Source organism: Xiphias gladius, chromosome 12, assembly GCF_016859285.1.
Source record: "Xiphias gladius isolate SHS-SW01 ecotype Sanya breed wild chromosome 12, ASM1685928v1, whole genome shotgun sequence".
Classification (NCBI taxonomy): Eukaryota; Metazoa; Chordata; class Actinopteri; order Istiophoriformes; family Xiphiidae; genus Xiphias; species Xiphias gladius.
The window spans coordinates 378,841-401,530 of NC_053411.1; the positions used below are offsets into that span (position 1 = coordinate 378,841).

Below are 22,690 nucleotides of genomic sequence, written 5' to 3' on the forward strand. Positions count from 1 at the left end.
GGGTAATAGTGTTAAGATGCTGATAAGCATGATTGCATCAACATAACTCGACAATGTTACTCAGTAAATCAGACCATAGAGCAGGTTATGTAAGGACATGTAAGGTCTGAAGTCTTAGAATGCACAGTGAGTTGCACATCTGTTTGCTCTAACCACACCCTGTGCTTTTACTGATGCTTCTAAGGAAACACACAGGTTGCATCACTGTATTTGGTAAACTCACTGTTGGCTCAATGTAGGAGCAACCTGTATTGCTGCTTGGTTCTCCAAATATACAACAGGGGGAAATTGCATTGAACAGATAATTTTATTTCAGTGACTGAAGTTTGGGCACACTTTGGCAAATTACATATTTTGCTGATTTTTGAAATGAAAAAAAAAAACAACAACCCCTGCATCAAACATCAATCCACTGATTTTCTGCCACTTATCTGGGGTCAGGTCACAGTGACAGGAAGTTAAGCAAGGCATCCCACTCCTCAGCAAAATTTGCCATCCCCTCCTGGGGGAACCCAGGCCAGATTACATATATGGGTAAATTGAAAGCTTTGACATCTGGCTCAGCTCCCTCTTCACCACAACAGTCCAGTACAACATCTGTATTACTGCTGATGCCAAACCAATCTGCCTGTCAGTTTCATTCTCCATTTTACCCTCACTCGTGAATAAAAACCCGAGATACTGAAACTCCTTCACTTGGGGCAGCAAGTCACTCCCAACCTAGAGGAAGAAATCCACTGTTTTCAGGCATGGCCTCAGATTTGGAGGTGCTGACTCTCATTCCAGCCACTTTGAACTCAGCTGCAAACCACTGTAGTGCATGCTGAAGAATAGAGTCTGATGAAGCCATCACAACCACATGATATGCAGAGAGTAGAAAAACAATTCTGAGTTCCCCAAACCAGACACTCTTCTCCCCTTGGCTACGCCTCAAGATCCTGTCCGTGAAAATCATAAACAGAATCTATGACAAGGGGCAATCCTGACAGAGGCCAACACTAACTGGAAACATGTTTGACTTCCTTTCCAAGAAAGAGGGCACAGCTCTACATGGCACACGGCTTGTAGTGACAGCCCCATACTCCTGCAATACCCTCACAGGAATTCCCAAGGGCTAAGGTCAAAAGCCTTCTCCAAGTCCACAAAACACATGTAGACTGGATGGGCAACTTCCAGGTATTACGGCCTGGAATTAGAAGGGCTGATATGCACAACTCAGAGAGATATTTGACCAGCAGTGATGAGGAATGAGTGGCAGCCACAGGCACCCAGCAAGGGCTTGGTGAGAGACTTTGTGCTCTGACAGGCAATCACAAACTCCCAGACAGCAGCCCCCATGGAGGACCACCAGAAGCCCTGACAGATGGGGACAGGGTGTGAGCCACCCCCAGTTGTCATGCCAGGTGTGAGCAATTGTCCCACGGGAGAACCTGAGAGCGGAGATGAACTGGGAAAAAAGAGGCGATCAGAACAGGTACTGGGAGCAGAGTAATTGGTGTCAGAAGTTATTACTTGCTGCTCGATTCCCCAGGGCACCGCTCCCACAACACAGGGTGGAGGGATAATGTTTTTTTGCCAGCTGGGATCTTCGTCGGATTTGAACTGGTGGTACAGGGCATCAGGTTTGATGTTCTTGGACCCCAGAGAGTAGGAGAGAACAAAGTTAAACTGGTTGAAGAACAGAGCCCATTCTAGCCTGGCTGGAATTCCCAATGTTATCATTTCTTCAGCCAAGGAGAGCTTGCAGGAAAAGAAGTCACAGGGATCGAGTTTCAGATCCTGTTTTCTGGTTCTGGTCGTCATTGGAAGAGGATTGTCGCCACACCCACATGAATTAACTTTAGAGCTCCAGAAAAGCCCGGGCAGCGTGATATCTCAATAATTGGAGTACACCCTCCAGTCCCCCGTTTAAAAAAATGGGAACTACCATCCCAGTCCACTAGTCCAAAGGCAACATGCCACTAGTCCAAAGACAACATGCCTCTTGAAGCAACAAGAGGCATGTCAGCCAATACAGCCCAACAATGGGTTGAACCTTCAGCCTCTCTGGTTGAATCTCATCCACACCCAGTGCCTTGCTGTTGAGGAGCCTCTCAACTACGTCAGAGATCTTTGCCAGAAATATATGAGTGAGGCTTACCCCGAGTCTTCCATTGTAGTAACTCAGCCTGATTTCAGAAAACACAGCCGGAGACTATTTAGAGACTTGTTGTCAGCCTGATAATAAGGAATCCAGCCTAGCAGCCTAGCAAAAGCATGGACTAGTTTTTCTGCATCTTATTGAGACAGGATTTGCCTAAATTTTGCAATGTTACATAGGTGCAAAAAAGGCAGTCCTTGCAGTTTGTTTTATGTGGGAGTTAAAGGATATATCCTGATCACCGAGAACACTGAGATTTCTAACAGTGGTGCTGGAGGCCAGGGCAGTGCCATTTCAAATAACTATATCATTGGATAATGTGTTTCTGAGGTGTTGGGGGCCAAGCGCAATAACTTCAGTTTTGTCTGAATTTAACAGCAGAAAGTTGCTTGTCAGCCAGGTTATTATGTCCCTCAGGCATGCATGAAGTTTAGCTATCTTATTGGTTTCATCAGGCTTCATTGACAAGTACAATTGGGTATCATCTGAGTGTTTCGTATCAATATTGCATAAAGAAAGCATATATCAGGTGACTAGACAGTCCAAGCACAGAACTTTGTGTAACTGTGGCTAACTTTTAAGTATATGGACTTAAACTGGCTTATAAGTGTCAAAATCAGCACCAAGACAAGTATGTCTTTATTATATCTGATAAAGAAGTGCTAACTAATGGTATAATGTCCTCAAGCAACCTGTCTCTGAGACCGCACCCCACTAGTTCGGTTAGAACTATAGGCCATAGAACTATGGCTCTCTGTCAGCCTGGCTACAGTGGTGAAAAGAAACGTAGGTTGTTTTCATTTCCTCTATTAAAGATGTGTAATAGGCTGCTTTGGCATTACAGAGGGCCTTCGTTATAGGTTTTAAGACTATCATGCCAGTTTTCCCATTGTCTTCTTTTTTAGAGGAGCAATAGAGTCAAGTGTCATTGTCATTGAGCCTGTAGCACTATCAACAAGATGATCAATTTGGGAGGGACTAAAGTTAGCATAAGAGTCCTCTGTTATATTGAAACATGGTGGTGAATTAGGTGCTGATGGAATCACTTTCTTAAATTTAGCTACACCACTATCAGATAGAAATCTAGTAAAGACATTTTGTGCCTAATGGTATGTAAGTCTAGTAATAGGAATTTAATAGATATTAAATAATGGTCTGATAAAAGAGGTTTCTATGGAAAGACTATTAGATGTTCAATTTTGATGCCATAAGTCAGAACAAGGTCAAGGGTGTGGTTAAAAGTGGGGGGGGTTTATTTACACTTTGAGCGAAGCCAACTGAGTCTAATAATTAGATAAACGCAGTGCTAAGACTATCATTGTAAAAATCCACAAGAATAGTAAAATCCCCTACTATAATTATTTTATCTGTACTAAGGACTAAACTTGATTAAAAACTCAGATTCAGATAAAAATTCAGAGTACGGTCCAGGAGCATGGTAAGCGATAAACAAAAAAAGAATAGGCTTCAATGTTTTCTATGTTTGGTGTGTAAGACTCAAGCTTAAGAATCAAGCTTTAAAATGAGTTATAATTGATTTTAGGTTTAGGGTTGATTTAATCAGACTGAGTTGAAAATGGCTGCAACTCCACCTCTCCTCGGCTGGTGCCTCGAGGAATGTGAGTAATGATATGACTGGGGGGAGGGAATTCATTTAGGCTAGCATATTCATCATGACACAGCCAATTTTCAGTAAGACTATAACTCAGATTAAGCAGGGGCCCACAGAAAACTACGGAGTCCGGTATTGTCTTTGCATATGTACACAGACTCAACATTAATTTTTGTGACCTCCGATTGGTGTAATTGGGTGTTGTTACCGCCAACGTGAATAACAATCTTAATGTATTTATGTTTATCCTTAGCCAGAAGTTTCAAATAGGACTCTACGTCACCCACTCTGTCCACAGGAAGACATTTGACAATGGTCGCCGGTGTCGCTAACTTCATGTTTCACAAGATAGAGCTGACAAAAACCAAAGCTGGTTTCTCAGCGGGTGTATCGCAAAATGGGGAATGTCTTTTTGAAACGTGAACTGCTTGCTGGTGAACCATGGTCTTCTGCTTAGGGCTACGCTTCTTGTTACGGACAGTCATCCAGCCACCCTGGATTCCTGGCTGCTCGGGAGCTGCCAGGGGAAGGTAGGGTTGGTTCGCACCAGCTACTGGGGGCTGGCTAGCTACAGCAGCTAACAATTTGGTTTCAATGGTGCAGAGCCGTGCTTTCAATTCACCAAGACTCGACTCAATCACTGCAAATAAATTACATTTACTATATGTACTATTATTGCTAAAGGAGGCAGAGGAAAAACTAAAAATAAGACACACTGAGAAAGAGAGAACAGGAGAGGGAGAAGGAGAGAGAGAGAAGCCATCGCTAACTACTAAGCTAAATTAACTAGCAGATCTGAGTAGCATGTAAACAACCGTGCAGTAGCGAGAAAGTCACTAAAAGAAGGAGAGAGCTAAGAGGGACTAAGCAGAACTACTGTATGTCTAAATGTACAGCGAGTAATTAGCTACTGAAATGAAGAAAATAGCTAAATTAACTGGGTAGGGGCAGAGCAGCAAAACTTGCTACCAGTAACACAGAAACGCCAGCAACCACAAATAATAATACACAATACGCTTACTTCAGCATGTCAGCGTTTCATCCTTTCTGGTGACAACATTTAACTATATAATAACAATGTCATATTTACTACATGTCCAAAAAAGGTTATTGTTCATGACACTACATCACATCCACATGTGAAGATTCTATTGGTTAATCCTAAGTACTAATTCACATTTGACCTATCTCACTTTGTATATCCCGATTAGAGAGATTAGAGACAGAGACACAGTCTGTATGTTATGGCTATCCACAGTATCTGTATTTTCACAGCTATCCTAGAAACAGACAGTGAACTATTGTTTATAGTGCGTGACATGTGAGTGTGACCTGTGTAGATATGCCTAAATGAAAGAAAACAGAGTTACTAAAGAAAATAGACCTAAAGAAGGAAAAGTCCCTCACAGATCCCCCCGTTTTGATCGTGAGATCAACACTAACTTAACTAAATAAACCATGGTCAGGATAATCTTCAGAGTTGAAGTACCAGAACTATTACAATAAGCAATCAGCACATTTCTCTACCTTACGGGAAATCAAGAAAAACATTATACAATTAATCAATACTGAAAAATGTTTAATAATGCATCAAGCTAGTAATTTTGGATCCCCTATGGTGCATCAACATTTCACTCTCAAATCAAACACATCGAACTAGAGATGTTAAGGTCTTATCAAATCTTATCAAGTTCCCCTGCTTATACTGATTAAATCAAATTACACTAAGAAATTACAACAATAATACAAGATTAAAAGTACAATCCAAAAGAAATCAAATGAAAATCAAATCAAAAATAAAAATAACCATCATAATTCATGTATTTTCTACAAGTAAAAGATGTGTTAAATAAAACTAATTAACTAAATAAGAATTAAGAGATAAATATAAGGAATAAAATCAAAATCAAAATCAAACTACAATTAATAATAATTCAATCAACCAAACACTGAATCAAAGAAATAATTAAAACTTAATCAATCTAACTAAACTTCATCAAAATAATACTTAATCAGACAGTCCACTTAAACAATATATCACAAAAGTGATGAAATGTCGATCATTATCATTCATTGTGACATACACTGTGACTATCCATAACAAAGATTTTTCCTTTTTTTCATGCTACTAAAACATGAGTTGAACTAAATGATTATTAGCAAAGAATCAGTGTATGAGCAAAGCAAAGCAAACAGAATAATTAAAAGTAAACCAAAACACATTATATTAGCATAGCACAGTACAAATTCTGTCTGTGAATAGAAATATACATATATTTTAGTTCTCATCATGTGTAAAGACCTTCAGTTGAATCCCTATCCATCTTCTTACTGGTTGTTTATTGATCACAGTTTCACACGTGCTCCTGTGATGGTTTTGGGAGTCTGCTTGACACCTGCAAATGAAACTTTCTCTGTTTTAACATACTAAGTTAGGTACATAAGTATTTCAACAGTGACATCATTTTTGTATTTTTGCCTCTGTACACCACCACAATGGATCTGAAATGAAGCCATCAAGATGTGTTTGAATTGTAGACTTTTAACTTTAATGCAAGAACTTTAACATAAATATTGCATTAAACATTTAGGAATTACAGCCATTTTTATACATAGTTCTTCCATTTTAAGAGTCTAAAAAGGAACCGGACAAACCAACATAATTGTAAATATGAGGATTATTTTTAATACTTGGATGAACATCCTTTGCAGTCAATGACTGCCTGAAGTGTGGAACCCATTTACATCACAAAAATACTGAGTTTCCTCCCTTGAGATGCTTTGCCAGGCCTTTACTGCAGCTACCTTTAATTGCGGCTTGTTTGTGGGTCTGTCTGCCCTCAGTTTTGTCTTTGGTAAGTGTAAAGCATGAACAATTAGGTTGAGGTCAGGTAATTGACTTGGCCATTTAAGAATATTCCAATTCTTTGCCTTGAAAAGCTCTAGGGTTGCTTTCGCAGTATGTTTTGGATCATTACATATCTGTACCATGAAGCACCATCCTATCAGTTTTGCAGCATTTGGTTGAATCTGAACAGATAGTATAGCCCAAAACATTTCAGAATTCATCCTGCTACTTCTATTCATAAACACCAGTGACCCAGATCCATAGACAGCCATACATGACCATGCCATAAAACTGCCTCGACCATGTTTGACAGACGATGTTGTATACTGTACTTTGGATCATGAGCCGTTCCTTTCCTTCTCCATACTCTTTTCTTCAAGTTCATCTTAATTTCATCTGTCCAAAGAATCTTGTTCCAAAACTGGGCAGGCTTTTTAGCTTTTAGTCTTATCTGGCCTTTCTGTTCTTGGGTGTTACCAGTGGTTTGCACCTTGAGTTAAACTCTGTATTTACATTCAAGAAGGCATCTCTTGTTTGTAGACTTTGACAAAGATACACCCACCTTTTTTTCTGCGATCATCTTTTAGTTGTCTTCCATGGTTTTCCAGGCCTTTTGGTGTTGCTGAGCTTGCAACTGCATTCCTTCTTTTTAAGAATGTACCAAATTGTTGATTTAGCAACTACTAGAGTTTCTGCCATCTGTTTGATAGTTTTTTTCAACACCTATTTTAGCACTGCATATTGAGAGTTCCCATGAATAGCTACCAAATGCATTCCCCATCAATACTTCATGAGGACTTGGTACTGTAGATGGATTGGGTGCACTTTGAGTGCTTCTATCAATTGGAGAACATATCTACAATTACCAACAAATATTTATAACCTTGATAGCTTGGCATATGTACAAAATCTATTTACATGTATACGAAGGGATCTGATGGTGGTTCCAAATGGTCATGCTTTACTGAGCTGTTTTTTCTTGTCGTTTGCTGACATGTTGTTCATCTCTTCAGTAGTGTATGTGAGATTTGTTTGATGCCTGGTGCAAACCATTGTTAAACAAATCTTTTCATTTATCCCCCTTTTCTACTTAATGGATATGGAGGAAATTTTACACTGATTTTAATTATTCTTTATTACAGACGACATTTTCCTATTGTCCTTTAAATGTTTAACTGTCCCACCCTGCTGTCTCAACAAGTGTGATCAGTGCCCACAACAAAAGCTCCGTGCAAGATGTTACGCTGAAAAGTATCATTCTGTTTCATTCTGAAAAGTCAGAAATGATCCAATATCCCACCAAAAATTAGATTTGAGAAAAAGTCAAAAAACTGAAAACAGATTTGTGAATCAGAATTTTTTATTCTTTATTCCTCTCCCATGAATCATCTCACAACCCCTCAAATTTATCTGGTGTCCCTGTTTATGAAACTGTATATAAAGTATATCAAACTAGCTCCACTTCCAGCAGCTTAAAAGAGTAACAGTAATATGCTGTTTACGCACTGATGCTTCAGTATTAATGATATAATGATGTAATATATAGTAATATATCAGTCAGAGGGACCAAACCAGTACTTTCACTAATACTTTAACTACATTTTAAGTAGGATTTTTCATGCAGGACTTATACTTGTAATGGAGTATTTCATATTGCTGTATTGGTACTTTTACTTAAGTAAAGGTTCTGAATACTTCTTCCACCACTGACCATACAAAAATAAATGGCATGGCCTAAACTTTATACTGACATAAATAAATGATAATTTATGTATCAACATTCAAGGAAGAGTTGCATAGTGTGTAAAGCTACTGAATGTACATAACATACAGGCACATCGTGTCTCATTATGCAGGTCTTAGTCACGTCCTGCCACAGTTATGAGGGCTTACATATCTGCTGTTTCAGACAGCTTATCTGTTTTTTCATCAGGTCATTTGCATCAGTGTGGTTTGCACATTTGATTATTCTTTAAATAATATTCAAATTATTACCAGGAAATTATACTCACATCATTACATTACTTCACTCACAGAATATGTGACAACTACAGTTTATTCATTTTTTGAAGAAAAGTTTGATTCGTATTATATGAATGTAATACCTGGATAATGTAATGGCTTAATGGGTGTTTTTGACTTAAGGGTATTGTCTAAACAAAACATTTCCTGGAGAAATATGTGGACTTCCTCAGTCCACATATTTCTCCAGGAAATGTTTTTTTTAGACAACACCCAATATCAAGATGTTCATCTTGATATCTCTCAACATGTCGACATGTCTCTCATGTTGACATGTTGATGTTACATGTGATTGGTTGTTAGTTTCAAAAAATATCTCAGCCATGTGAAGCTCACGCTCATAACTGCCTACCACATACCACACGTTGTTGCTTCTAGATTTATCACCTTAGCACTTAACAGTTGACTGGGGCTAAAGCAGGTTACAAATCTTACAAACAGTTCTCTTCGAGAAATGGCATCCTATGACGGTGCAACCCTGTCAACAGATAAGAATATCAACATTGGATGTTTTTTTTCAAAACCAAATGACATTGTTTTTAAAATTCTCCTTTTCTAACATCTCTGCACACAGCAGCTATGTTACGGTTAAGGTTTGGAAAAGACTGTGATTACCAGAAAATTAATCATGGTTAGGATGGTTATGCTTAGGTAAATTAAAACACTTGGTTAAGGTTGTGGTTAGGAAAAGTGGTGGTTATAAAAGGTTAAAAGGCAAATATTGCAGGTCCATGATGGGAAATAAATGCTGGTCTACTATAGTAAAGTCAGATACATCACACAGCCATCCACCACCCTTACCTCCACAACCTCACTTTCTACCCCGATACATAAAGAGCCCACTACTTCCTGTGTCAATGTTGGACATAAATTGTGAGGTGTAAAATTGTCTAAAATGTACGTTATTCTTGGTAAGACTAGGCTGGCCAGTGCGGCACTGACAGTAACAGAGCTATTCAGTACAACTCATTCTACTGCAGTTGCAGGTTTGAATGTATGCATCTTTTAGCAATCATTGTGGCAATCAGTGTGGCAAAGGGATTTACATAGATAGATAGATAGATAGATAGATAGATAGATAGATAGATAGATAGCCTTCAAGGAACTCAGCTGAACCCATACTCAACATGCTGGGTATGGGTATGTGTGTGTGTGTGTGTGTGTGTGTGTGTGTGTGTGTGTGTGTGTGTGTGTGTGTGTGTGTGTGTGTGTGTGTGTGTGTGTGTGTGTGTGTGTGTGTGTGTGTTTGTCTGTCCATGCCCAGATGGAAGTCTACACTGTAACAGTAGCAACTGGTACGGCACAGTATTCAGGCACCAACAACTACATCTTCGTGACCCTGGTGGGGGAGAAAGGGGAGAGTGAGCGCACCCTACTGGACAACCCTGGACTGGACTTCTGTCGAGGAGCAGTAAGTGTGTCAAAGTAGCATGTGATTTGGACTCAAATCAAGACTCAAATCATCCCCACCTTATTTCTCGCAGTTCATCACGTTGGACTCAAGTCTACATATAACTTTGTTTATTTGTTTCTTTCTGTTTTGTTTGTTCACTCATGTTTAATGTGCAATTTTTAAAAAGATTTTTGATTAAATTTGGGTGAATGATGTATCTCTCTTCTGTCCTCCAATATGTTGATAAAGTGCCAATGGAGTCATAGTATTGTACTTGTATTATTTTATACTGTAGCTACATTAAATTTATGTATTTCATAGCTAAATTAATGAATCTTTGAAACTAAATCGCTGAGTTGCTGTTAGCATCATCAGTCACCTCACTGGCACTTTCTGAACATTACAGCATTCAGAACTGTGATCACTTTTTAAAAAATTAACAAACTACATAATCTGACAATGCATCTTTGCAAAAGTGGTTTAAAATTTGCACCTCCAATGCCTGCCAGTAGGAATTAAGGGAAATAGTGCATGCTATTTCACTTAAAGAAATAACATCCACTATTTCTTTAAGCAAATATCCCATCTCAAGAGGCATGCAATGATGAAATGCAACGCTGTTACCTTCTGGATTTGATTTGATAATTCTAGCATTATTTAAGACATTCTATGTCAGGGCCAGGTACTATCTCCCTCATGGTCACTTCTCACCTTGCCAAGTAAGTTTAGCAGAAAATTTATGAATCTCAGGGTCTTCGTGCGTGAGTGTAAAATGGAATGTGAAAATGACAGGTGGTCTGTGGTGGCCATTGCTTCTTTGTGTCAAAGGAGCCATTTGAGGTGGTTTATCAACTGATCAAGATGTCTTCTGGACCTCTCCCAGTGGAGGTTTTCCTGATACATTCAAATGTTAGGAGGGCTAAGACACACTGGGGGCATTACATTATTATTATATATTCTGGACACACATTCATTTTTGAATGTTTCAGTCATTCAGTCATCTTTGAGTTTGAATGCAGTACTGTTTGTCTATGCTTGAATGTGCGACTACTTTCAAAACCTTCGACAATGATTTATTTCGTTTTCCTTTCTCATTCTTCATCCATCTCCATCAGGTGGACCAGTACAAGGTGATTAGTCCATTCCCTTTAGGCTCCCTGCTACTGGTCAGACTGGAGAAACAGAGGTACTGGGTGGAAGATAACTGGTTCTGTCGCTATGTCACAGTGGAGCCTCCAGGTGGAGACAAAGTGACTTTCCCCTGTTACCGCTGGCTTATAGGAGATGTAAGGGTGGAGATAAGAGAAGGAACAGGTAAGAAGATTCCAGGCATTCAGAGTCAGCTCCTGGTTAGCTGTAAACATATTGTCAAGGTGCCTTTTAGCAAAGCAGCCAAAGAAGCAGGTTGTGTGTTTGTGTGGACACAAGACCAGTGACACGCAAATCCTGGTGTGTGGACTGATCATTCTTTCATCTTTTGTCCACATATACCTGTTATGAACCAGCCTTGATATGAAAAAGTCCATGCTGTGATGAATGGAGTGGTTTGGACTTGAGTGGTATTGCAAACTTGATTTCAATTTTAGCATGAAATTGTTACAGATCTCAGTCTTGTTTCAATATTTGTTTTGACAATATTTGTACATAGCAACTATTGGTATGGTTCAGGTTAGGGAAAGATGTGCTTATGGCAAATAAATTATGGTTACAGTACTAACGTTAGACAACTTAAACACTTAAGGTTTGAAAATGGGTCGGGTATGTGTCAGGTTAGGTGTTGGGGGAGACACATCAAAGACATTACCCACATGAGTGTCCAGTGCACTGCGTTTCCATCCACCATCCCAACCTCCACACCCTCACTTTCCCCAGCTTTATATAAAGACACACTCTTCCTGTGTTTGCACTGAACGTTGGGACTTAACATAAAATTTTACCTCGTACATTATGAATACTATTTCTGGGATATTGAGTTGAGACTTAGCAATTTCCAGGCTTCACCACTGCAGCTAATTTCTTGATCTGTTACTCCGTTTACACCTGAACCATCATATTTCTGCCAGGTGTAAAGGCAGTCTGTACGGCGTTATCAGCTACTAATAGTTGAAAGGTAACCTAACTCTTCCTGTCTTTTCAAGCTACATCCTAACTCTAACCCCAGGAAAAACTACAAGCAGTAACTAACTAATTTGCATATTGAGATCTAACTAATTTGTATAATGAGATCTGATCACAGTGCAGTCAAAATGGAGATAACAACTTCACTTATTAATGCCATGAATAAATACAAAAAACATACATATGTCACATACATATGTAAATCCTGGTGTAAATGGGCCCTGTATCTTCATGCAAAAAGGCTGGATTGCTGGGGCTGCTATTTCTGCTTTCTATTACCATGAAATTTGTTTTTACATTTATATAGTGTTGCCCTTATATTTTCTCTATGGCATTAATCAGAGAGGTCATAGAGGAAACAGAGGCCACCAGAAGAAAACTTTTTTCTAAACTGAGGTACAGTATAACTTTATTAATTTAAGAAAATAAAAGAAAGCTGAAGTTAAAAACTAAGGCTATTTCCTACTATTTTCTCATTAAAATAACTGTAACTTCATAGTAATTAAAAAAAAAAAAGTTTTTGCAATCTGCGTTTGTATCTGCAAGACAATTTTCCTTGTAGTTTTCCATATAAAAAAAATGACAAAAACCCTAAATTTCCAACAGTCAATCAGTACAGTCTGCTTTAGAATAGACACAAAAATTTACCAATGACTGTTTTTTTTTTTTTTTTTTTTCTGGCTGATTACAGTATTGCCATAAGACCCCCACCTCATTCACAAGGCAAAATAAGCAACCACAACTTTCTCAATTTGCGAGAAGGGGCCTTTTTTACCTCTACCCCTTCTCTCTGCAACCCCAACCCCCTAAAACCTTGGGGCAGTGAGCATTAGCCCTTGTATGTCTGATCTGTTGGTAAAGGTGCACTTTCCTGTGTCTTTAGCTAAGACACTGAGGGACGACTCCTCAGCTCAGCTGCTGGCACACAGGAAGACAGAGCTGCAGGAGAGACAGAAGATTTACAGGTCCGACAACAACACAGCAACACGAAGATAGAGCCTCACTTCCCAGAGTGGATGTTTTAAAAAGTATTATTTATTATTATTTCTATTATACTCTGTGTTTCTGTCTCAGATGGGTAACATGGGCTCCAGGGATTCCCAGATGTATTGACGCTAAAACAGAAGCAGATTTACCCCAAGACGTCCGCTTTGAAAATGAGAAGAAGAGTGACTTTGAACATTCCTTACACTATGCGTACGTGGTGCACAAACACATACACACACACATACACACAGTCATGTCTGACTTCAGAGGACATTACATCAATTTCAGAGGACATAACAATGAATTAATTGCCTGGAGACTTACTCCGGACTTATTCATTTCCTGGAGACTTACTCTAACCTAAACCATAAATAGTACTTGCCTAACCCTAACCCTAACCCTAACTCTACCCTAAACCTAATCTTACCCCAACCTTAAAACATGTCTTCACCTTAAAATTTAGTGATTTGTCCCCATAAGGAAGACAAGTCCCCATTATGTGACTGTTTGAACAGATTTAGGTCCCCACAACATGAGTTATACCTGGGCCACACACACACACACACACACACACACACACACACACACACACACACACACACACACACACATACACACTAATCTTCAATTCTTATAAACTTTCAATTGTTTCTGGATACCCAATCCAACTCTGAATCCTAAAATAAATAGATAAATGGATAAAGTTGTAAAGGATGGCAAAAAGCCATCTTTTACAACTCCAGATGAGAGATGAGTTCTCACAATGTCACTGTATCATCAGATATGTATCCTGGCAATGTGATGAATGCCAGGTGCACATGCATCATTTCCTCTCATCAGCTTGGTGGAGTTGTCTCTGAAAAAGTTAGCCATCAGGTTTGGGAAGTCCTGGAATGACCTGGATGATTTCAAACGGATCTTCTGGAAGCTGAGAAGCCCCATAGCTGGTGGGTAAATATACACAACATACTCCTCACAAAACTTTAAAAACTTAAGGTCTGGGCATTTTCCTGATACACACTCAAATATATATTGCAAAAGGAATGCCAAATGTTCAATTTACACAAATACATAGTCCTTTTATTAATCATCAGGTTTAAAATGCATAAATAAAAATAAATCAAAGTAACCTTACACCATGCGTCATCTAATGTTGTTATTCGTCAGTTGTATGTTTTCTGTTTCCTTTAACTGCCATGTATGAGAGAGAAAATTACTTAAACTAATGTTAAATCATTTCAAATATTTTCATTACTGATGCAAAAAAAACATTTGTAAGTAGTTTTCTTAACTGCATATTTTTCCAGTGATGAAATAAATCCATGCCATACCCATTTTAAGTTTTAAGTCAAGTCAATTAATCTATACTCACTTCCCAATTTAATAGGTACACCTAGATAAAACTAACGCAATATAATACAACAACCCTGCAATAAATCCTCCCTTAATGAGGACTATAAATTTCAGTTTTTCTTGAATCTGTTAAAGAGGATGTGGATTTATTTTAATTGTCATTTTGGAGGCTGTAATTTGTGGTGCTGTTGAACTGTACTGGGGTTATACTGAGAGGTGTTCCTAATATATTGTCAACAATAATTCATATAAATGGGATGGACAAAATATTAGGAACCACCTCTCAGTATAACCCAGTATATATGTTATATTATACTGGATTCATTTTATCTAAGTTACTTAATAAATTGGAAAGTGACTGTATGTGTCACAGCAATCCTTTTGAATTTGTGGTCCAGTATTTTCTGTTCAGATATCTGACAAATAGGGTCATCCATTATTATTTCAATTCAATTCAATTTTATTTATATAGCGCCAAATCACAACAGAGGTTATCTTAAGCCAAATGAAGATGTATAATAATAATGAGACTCATAATAAAACTAATAATTATAATAAGACTAATAATAATAATAATCAGACTAAATGTAATACTAATAATTGCAGTGGGTGTTGAGCATGATCATGGGGGCAGTAAGGGGTTTGCAGTCACAGATCAAAAAACAAAATAATTTACATGTAACATATGTTTTTCATTTCATTATGACACAATAAATGCATACATAAAAGGGAAATATACACTCACCAAGCACTTTATTAGGAACACCTCTAAACCTGCTTATTCATGCAATTATCCATTCAGCCATTCACGTGGCAGCAGTGCAATGCATAAAATCATGCAGATACAGGTCAGGTTAAATGGTCACATCAAACATGCTTTGATCATTCCTGATACTGTTGATCCGTATCAAAAACTCTAGAGTTTACTCCAAATGGTGCCAAAACAAAAAAACATCCAATGAGCAGCAGTTCTGCAGATGGAAACACCTTGTTGATGAGAGAGGTCAGAGGACAATGGCCAGACTGGTTGGAGCAGAAAGAAAGGCTATGGTAACTCAGAAAACCACTCACAACTGTGGCGAGCAGAAAAGCATCTCAGAATGCACAATATGTCGAACATTGAGGCGGATGGGCTACAACAGCAGGAGACTCCTGTCAGCCAAGAACAGAAATCTGAGGCTGCAGTAGGCACAGGCTTGCCAAAACTGAACAGTTGAAGACCGGAAAAACATAGCCTGGTCTGATGAATCTGGAGTTCTGCTGAGGCACACAGATGGTAAGGTCAGAATTTGGTGACAACAGCAAGAATCCATGGAGCTAACCGGCCTTGTGTCAACAGACCAGGCAGGTGGTGGTGTAATGGTGTGGGGAATGCTTTCTTGGCACACTTTTGGGTCCATTAATACTTGTTCATGGTTTAATTGCCACAGTCTATCTGAGTATTGGTGCTGACGATGTGCATCCCATTATGGTGAAAACTTTCTTCTACTGGCTGATTCCGGCATTATAATGCTGGAAGTATTATATTATAATAAAGGAAATGTCATCTTAAACTGGTTTCATTAATATGACAATGAGTTCAGTGTCCTCCCAAGTCACCAGATTTGAATCCAAAAAAACACCTTTGGGATTTGGTAGAATGGGAGATTAGCAGCATGAATGTGCATCTGACAAATCTGTAGAAATTATGTTATGCAATCATGTCAACATGGAGCAGAATCTCAAAGGAATGTTTCCAACATCTTGTGGAATCCATTCTGTGAAGAATTTAAGCTGCTCTAAAGGGAGTAAAGGGAGGCCCCACCCATTATTAGTCTGGTTTTCCTAATGAAGTGGTTGGTGAGTGTATACAACAATGTGTTTTGAATTTCACTTTATTTCTTTATTTTTTATTTAGGTATTTTAAATCTTCCATAAAAGAATGCCTAAATGCCTATCTATTACAACTCTCTTTAAAGCTGTAATATGAGTTTTAGACATAAACATTGTATTTAAGCCTCAGGGGTGGTGTAGTTGTTCAATGCTAACAAAATAGTTATCTTTGTTAATATAACAGGCTGTTTCAACTTGACGAGCATGTACAGTAGTTTATACACATTTATCTTAGAATGAGACAAATGTCCAGAGTTGATTTTTCACCCAATGTATGTGTGTTTGACTCAGAGTACTGTATGGAGCACTGGAAGGAGGACTGGTTCTTTGGCTACCAGTGTTTGAATGGCTCCAACCCACGGATGATCCACAGATGCAAGAAGCTGCCGGAGAACTTCCCTGTCATGTCAGACATGGTACAGAGCTCCATGGCTCCCAGGACCAACCTGGACATAGAACTCAAGGTGGGAAATGCATTATATCTGTCTTTACAGTCTATACAGGCTTTAATGACACCCCAATTTTTACAACTGCAAAACTGTCTAATTTATGGCTCAAAATTGTTCAGTTATCTCATACTCTCTCCTTCCTCCATGTCCTTAATTCTTCTTATTTTATTCTTCTCTCCTGTCCAGGCAGGGAATATCTACTTGTTAGACTATGCCATCATGGATGGGATTCCCACCAACACAATCAAGGCTAGACCTCAATACATTGCTGCTCCGCTCTGTCTCCTGTACCAACACCCAGATGAAGGTCTCATACCTATTGCTATACAGGTATATCATTCACACCTATCATGCCCATAGAGTGGTATGGAAATACTGAATTAACTCAACATGTAACTGATGTGCATGCACACAATAACTCATGCAGAGTTTAAATCTAGGAAAATTTAATAAATTTTAAAATTATTGAATAAAAAACCCAATAATTTTAAATGAAAACCTGTGACCATTGAATGTAGTATAATGACTGTAAATTTGAAAAAACTATAAAAATCTAAGCATAATGACTGTAAATACGAGACAGGTTTATAAAAAATGAATAAAGAATGTAAACATAGGACATATTTATGAAAATCTAAGAATATTAAAAGTAAACGTGAAAAGTAAAACTGAAAACATTTTATAAAAATATAAATGTATTTAATGACAACATAAGAATATTGAATGTAAACCTAAAATAGAGGTATGAAAACACTGAATGTTAATATCTAACAAGACTGGATGGACGCTGATAATATTGAATGAACATCAAAGAAAGGCTGTTTAGCTGTAACTTCTTTTATCAAATGATGCATTTTCCTAGGTCACTGGTACTACACTAGAGTGGAAACAAAACTGGTGACTAATATCTGAACTTCATATGGCCTGGGAGGTTTTGTATATGTTATGTTCAAGTTCCCTTTTATAGTGGAATAGGATTCAGTGTAATAGTTTCCCCTCCTTGTCCTCAGATAGAGCAGACTCCAGGCCTGGATACGCCCATATTCCTGCCCAGAGACCCACCTTTGGCCTGGCTATTGGCTAAGATGTGGGTGCGTCACTCTGAGTTTCAGGTTTTCCAGCTGCTGTCACACCTACTCAGGACTCACTTGGTGATAGAGGTGTTTTGTGTGGCAACTCTGAGACAGCTGCCTGCTGTACACCCTATATATAAGGTAAACAACCATATAAGTCATATATTATTCAGAACTGTAGTTTTCAGTTAGAAAATTTAATCCATAACTGTATACAATTCTTGGGATACAGTAGAGAATGACTGTAAGTTTACATTATATGGTCAATGTCACACCACCATAATAAATCCCCAAATTTGCCAAGGCCTTAATTTACTTCAAATGCAGACAGAACCTGACCTTTATTTGATACAATCTTATCTTGGAGGCATGCCTTTATTCAAATTTTCCCTGTTCTGTGGTTGGAATAATGTGCGTCTCAACAGCACTAATTCCATAATAACATATCAACAGAGTCATGTCATACTCACAACTCTACTGGAAACATTTTCTCTTTTTAACAAAATATTGTTGATATATTATTTCCAGTTTTCCACTTTGTAATTTTTTTAGCTGTTAAGCTACTGTCAATGAGACTCAACATTTCCTGCACAGATGTTTCACATTTAAAAGACTTCCAGTGTCTATAAGACATTATCCCTCCCTTCAGTGGCAGGCTTTTAATTTGAATCATTTGCAGGAGTTTTACTGATGATAGCTTAATAATTATCCAAAAAATGGTAAAGTAGAGGCAATTGGAAATAATTAGTTGACGGAAGTATTTATATTAAAAGGAGAAAGCTACATGATTGTGTTGTTGCGGTAATGTAATTATTGCTGAGGAATTGTACATTATACTGAATTCACTATGTCACTTATTATATCCAGTTATTTCAATCCTCCACTGTTTTCATGGTCCCTGTTTAACAAGAGTTCAGTTGTTTATGCTATTATTTGAGACTCGGTCATTATGTGAGAATCAGGCTTTTATTTCAGAATTGAAGGTAGTTTTACATGCTGTGGCTAATACAGTCATGTTGTACCCTGAACAGTTTTCTATATCTTCCTAACCCTCCCTGCTGTAGCTCCTGGCCCCTCATCTGCGCTACACTCTAGAGATCAACTGTAGGGGGCGCACTCAGCTCATCTCTGCTAATGGCATCTTTAAACGGGTTTGTCACTCTGAAACAGGACATTTGATTGGGATTTTGGATGTTTGAACTTATTTAATGTTGGCTTGATATACCTTGCCTGGGACTATTACAGTTACCAGGACCTCAACCTCATCATAGTCACATTATTAATCTTGGATGTGTTGTATAAAAGAAATTAAAAATACACTCACTAGCTGTGTTAAACAATCTATTGATCCTTATAATGATGATTGTCATCATTGTGGTGATGATCATGTTTGTGTGAAGGTTGTGTCTACAGGTGGTGATGGTCTGTTGATTCTTGCTCAGAGGGAGTACAAGATGCTGACTTACCGCTCCCTCCAGCCCTGCAATGATTTTACTGACAGAGAAGTGTCCCAGCTCCCAAACTATTTCTACAGAGAACACAGTTTAATGCTGTGGGAGGCCATACACAGGTAGACAGCACACACCAAGTTCATACTAACACACCATGCTCAGCTGGCAGGACACTGCTGCTGAAAGATTCTGAAAAAGACCAAGAAAAAGCAAACTGAGAGCATCTTTATCTTCCGTAATGTAATATATTCCTGAATTAAATGGAATATGCCAGATATCCTTATCCTTTCTATGGTTGATCCTGCCCAACATTTTGTGAAACATTTCTGTGGAAAGAGGACAACCCCAAGGAGCATCATACACCTGAATATCAGATCTGTGCCTTAATTATATATAAAGCCTCATCAGGTTTTAAAGCTTTTCCAACAGCATTTGAGGTGGATTTGGTTAACCTGTAGGAGGAGTACATCGAAGCATAAAATGTGTAATTTCCTATTGCCCTTAGGTGGCACTATGACTATAACTTTCTGTAGATGTTCTCAGGCCAGGACTCTTTTCAATTGTGGAGTTCTAGGCAGATTGGACAATGTCTGTCTGAGTTACAACTTCTGCAACTTCTGACATGTACCAGGTTTACGTGAGTTTACGAGCATCCTTACCCCCTTAACAGCAACTTCCTGTTTCATGGCGAAACATCAAAATTTTGTATGCCAGCAGGACAAAGCTGTTCATTGAAAACTCACAATTTTCACAATAAAGCATCATCAAGGTCTTGAGTATTTTCTGACCATGTTCAAAGTGGATATGGTCAATAGCCTAGGAGGAGTACATCAAAGTATAAAACATGTAATTTCCAGTTACCAGTAGGTGGCACTATGACTATATCTGAGTATTAGCATGTAGATGTCCTTAGGCCAGTCTTATCATACATGTAAAGTTTGGGGCAGATTGGACAATGTATATTTGAGTTGCAACAACTTCCTGTTTCATGGTGAAACATCAAAATTCGCAATGCTGCCACTGACACGCTGTTCAACAAAAACTCAAAATCTTCGCTATCTGGCATCGCAAAGGTCTCTACATTAGACTGAACAAAAGAGCTATTTCGTTGAAATTTTGTGAGGGGGGGGCATTTCGCAACACCCCTTCACAAGACCCATAAAATATTTGACGCATGTGCAAAGTTTCATGAATTTTCAAGTACTTTTAGTCCCTCAAAAATGTGATTCAGTTTGAGGGAGAAGAATAAATAATAGTAATAATAATAATAATAAACATAGTTTCAATAGGGTCGTTGCACAACTCTGTGCCTAATTTCTCCGTAATTAGCCTCCAGGATACAACCACACTGCTGTAAAACCATGTGGAAAGTGGCTGCAAAGCCAGTAATAAGTATAATTTAGTGGTAAGAGTTAATGAAAGCCTTATAAGGCTGCATAGTTAGTTTTATACAGAGCTGGTTACCTTCCTATAAAAAAACATTGAAATTTTATTTAGTATTGTGACTGAGCGCTGGAGAAAGGGTTATCATTGAGCAATAACAAAATTACTGGGTCAGTATATCTGTCTTGGACACCACTGAGACACCAGCTTTGTCTCTTACTATGAATACTAACTAATGTACACAACTCTTCCTTCAGTTTTGTCTTGGGTATGGTAAGCTTGTACTACCAGTCAGACCATGATGTGCAGGAAGACCTGGAGCTTCAAGCCTGGATAAAAGACATATCACAAGAGGGCTTCACAGAGCTTCCCGACTTTGGTGAGTAATTAGTATCCTGCATTTTCATCCTTAACACTTAACACAGATCAAGCATTCTTGCAGTCATGTAAAACCTTTAAAAAAGAATAGGTCAGCATTTGGGGAAATACTTTTCTTTGCTCTCTTTCTGAGAGTGACAGGTTTAGATAGATATTCTAATGCCTGTGTTAATTAAAGATCTGGCATGTCAGCATGTGGTTAGCTTAAGACCTTAAATAGGGGGACATAGCTAGTCTGGCCCTGTCCAAAGTTCAAAAATTCACCTACCAACAGGCTCACTAATTAACATGATGTATCTCATTTGCTTAATCTGTACAAATACAGAAATGTAAAAGAATTTGTGTTTAAGGGGGAGTTATGTTGTGGAACTAGGAGGGACCACTTCTAGTCTTTATGTTAAGCCTGTAGCAGGGCTAAAATATTAAAAAACAACTGCAACTGCATACGGGAGAGGTTTGACAAACATCGCATGAATCCATTTATATAAAGTGTTGTTAGGAGAAGAGATGATATATTGCATATACAGCATGTGTATCTTCCACTTGATGATGGATATATTTCAGGTCTGCCCAGTAAGTTCAGCACCAGAGAGGAACTTTCCACCCTGCTGGCAGTGGCCATCTTCACCAGTACAGCCCAGCACGCTGCTACAAACAATGGACAGGTGCTGAACACTCAAACACCTAGCCTCTAGCTTACTGTTGATGTTTTAAACTCCACTGTCTATTGCACTAACTTTCACAACATCGTGAATGAACTTGAATGTTTTGAATTCAGGAAGGGATTGGCCTGTCACCATTCAGCATTCTCCCTGCCTGTTTTTTTATTTATTTTTATTTTTTAGTTTGACTGGTGTGCCTGGGTCCCCAACACCCCTTGCACCATGAGACAACCTCCACCAACAGACAAGGATGCTGTTACCATGGAGATGATCATGGCCACTCTTCCTGATGTCAGCCAATCCTGTCTGCAGATGGCTATCACATGGCATCTGGGGAGAGCACAACCAGATGCTGTGAGTCCACCTCTGTCTGGTTTGTATGGTAATGGATTATACGTTAAATGAGGACTCCAATTTCTAATTTGATAAGCTGGCATGACTGATAAATTAAATGGTTTATTCACTCAAATAATGGAAAAAAACATATTTTCCCATTTCCCTCTGGTGGTATTTATTCTGGCAGACAGTTCTGGTTTAATTCGTCCAGGTTTTCAGACAACTGAGATTTCTGCCTCCACAACATTACATGTGATTGCCTCCTCCTAATTGGGTGGTGAGTGCAAATATCTGTCTCGGGTGCTTAGGCGGAGCCTCAAAGGGGAAAACAAATAGCGAAGCCTGTTGGAGGCTATGCACATACTCGTAGAACTCTCCAGCTCTATGTGTATGTGCATAGCCTTGAGACAGGCTTCGCTTTACATCCAGGAATCTTCTATTTTTCAGTCTCATCACCGACAGCACATATTCATGAACATTATTGTACATTATGTGAAGCCAAAATTTTATTTTAATAAATTGAATAACATAATCTGTACTGTATTTATATTTTAAATTGTATCATCGATGTTTGAAAAAAACCTTTCAGTTATCCTGTATTAGGTCTGTAGAG

General features: G+C 38.5%; 1 protein-coding gene across 6 annotated transcripts in view; it reads left to right on the forward strand.

Annotated features, from left to right (window-relative positions):
* alox12 (arachidonate 12-lipoxygenase) overlaps positions 1-22,690 on the forward strand; it is a 31,118-nt gene that overhangs the window by 7,639 nt on the left and 789 nt on the right. For 5 of the 6 annotated variants that reach the window (XM_040141065.1, XM_040141068.1, XM_040141064.1 and 2 more), the window contains 13 exons: positions 9,887-10,033; positions 11,131-11,329; positions 13,017-13,098; positions 13,208-13,330; positions 13,961-14,067; positions 16,637-16,809; positions 16,981-17,124; positions 17,805-18,008; positions 18,932-19,018; positions 19,268-19,437; positions 20,959-21,080; positions 21,644-21,744; positions 21,925-22,095. In XM_040141065.1, the coding sequence (XP_039996999.1) occupies positions 9,887-10,033; positions 11,131-11,329; positions 13,017-13,098; positions 13,208-13,330; positions 13,961-14,067; positions 16,637-16,809; positions 16,981-17,124; positions 17,805-18,008; positions 18,932-19,018; positions 19,268-19,437; positions 20,959-21,080; positions 21,644-21,744; positions 21,925-22,095 (1,830 nt within the window). Of the gene's footprint in view, positions 1-3,001; positions 4,283-9,886; positions 10,034-11,130; positions 11,330-13,016; positions 13,099-13,207; positions 13,331-13,960; positions 14,068-16,636; positions 16,810-16,980; positions 17,125-17,804; positions 18,009-18,931; positions 19,019-19,267; positions 19,438-20,958; positions 21,081-21,643; positions 21,745-21,924; positions 22,096-22,690 lie in introns of those variants that run through there. The other variant, XM_040141070.1, reaches the window with a different exon arrangement.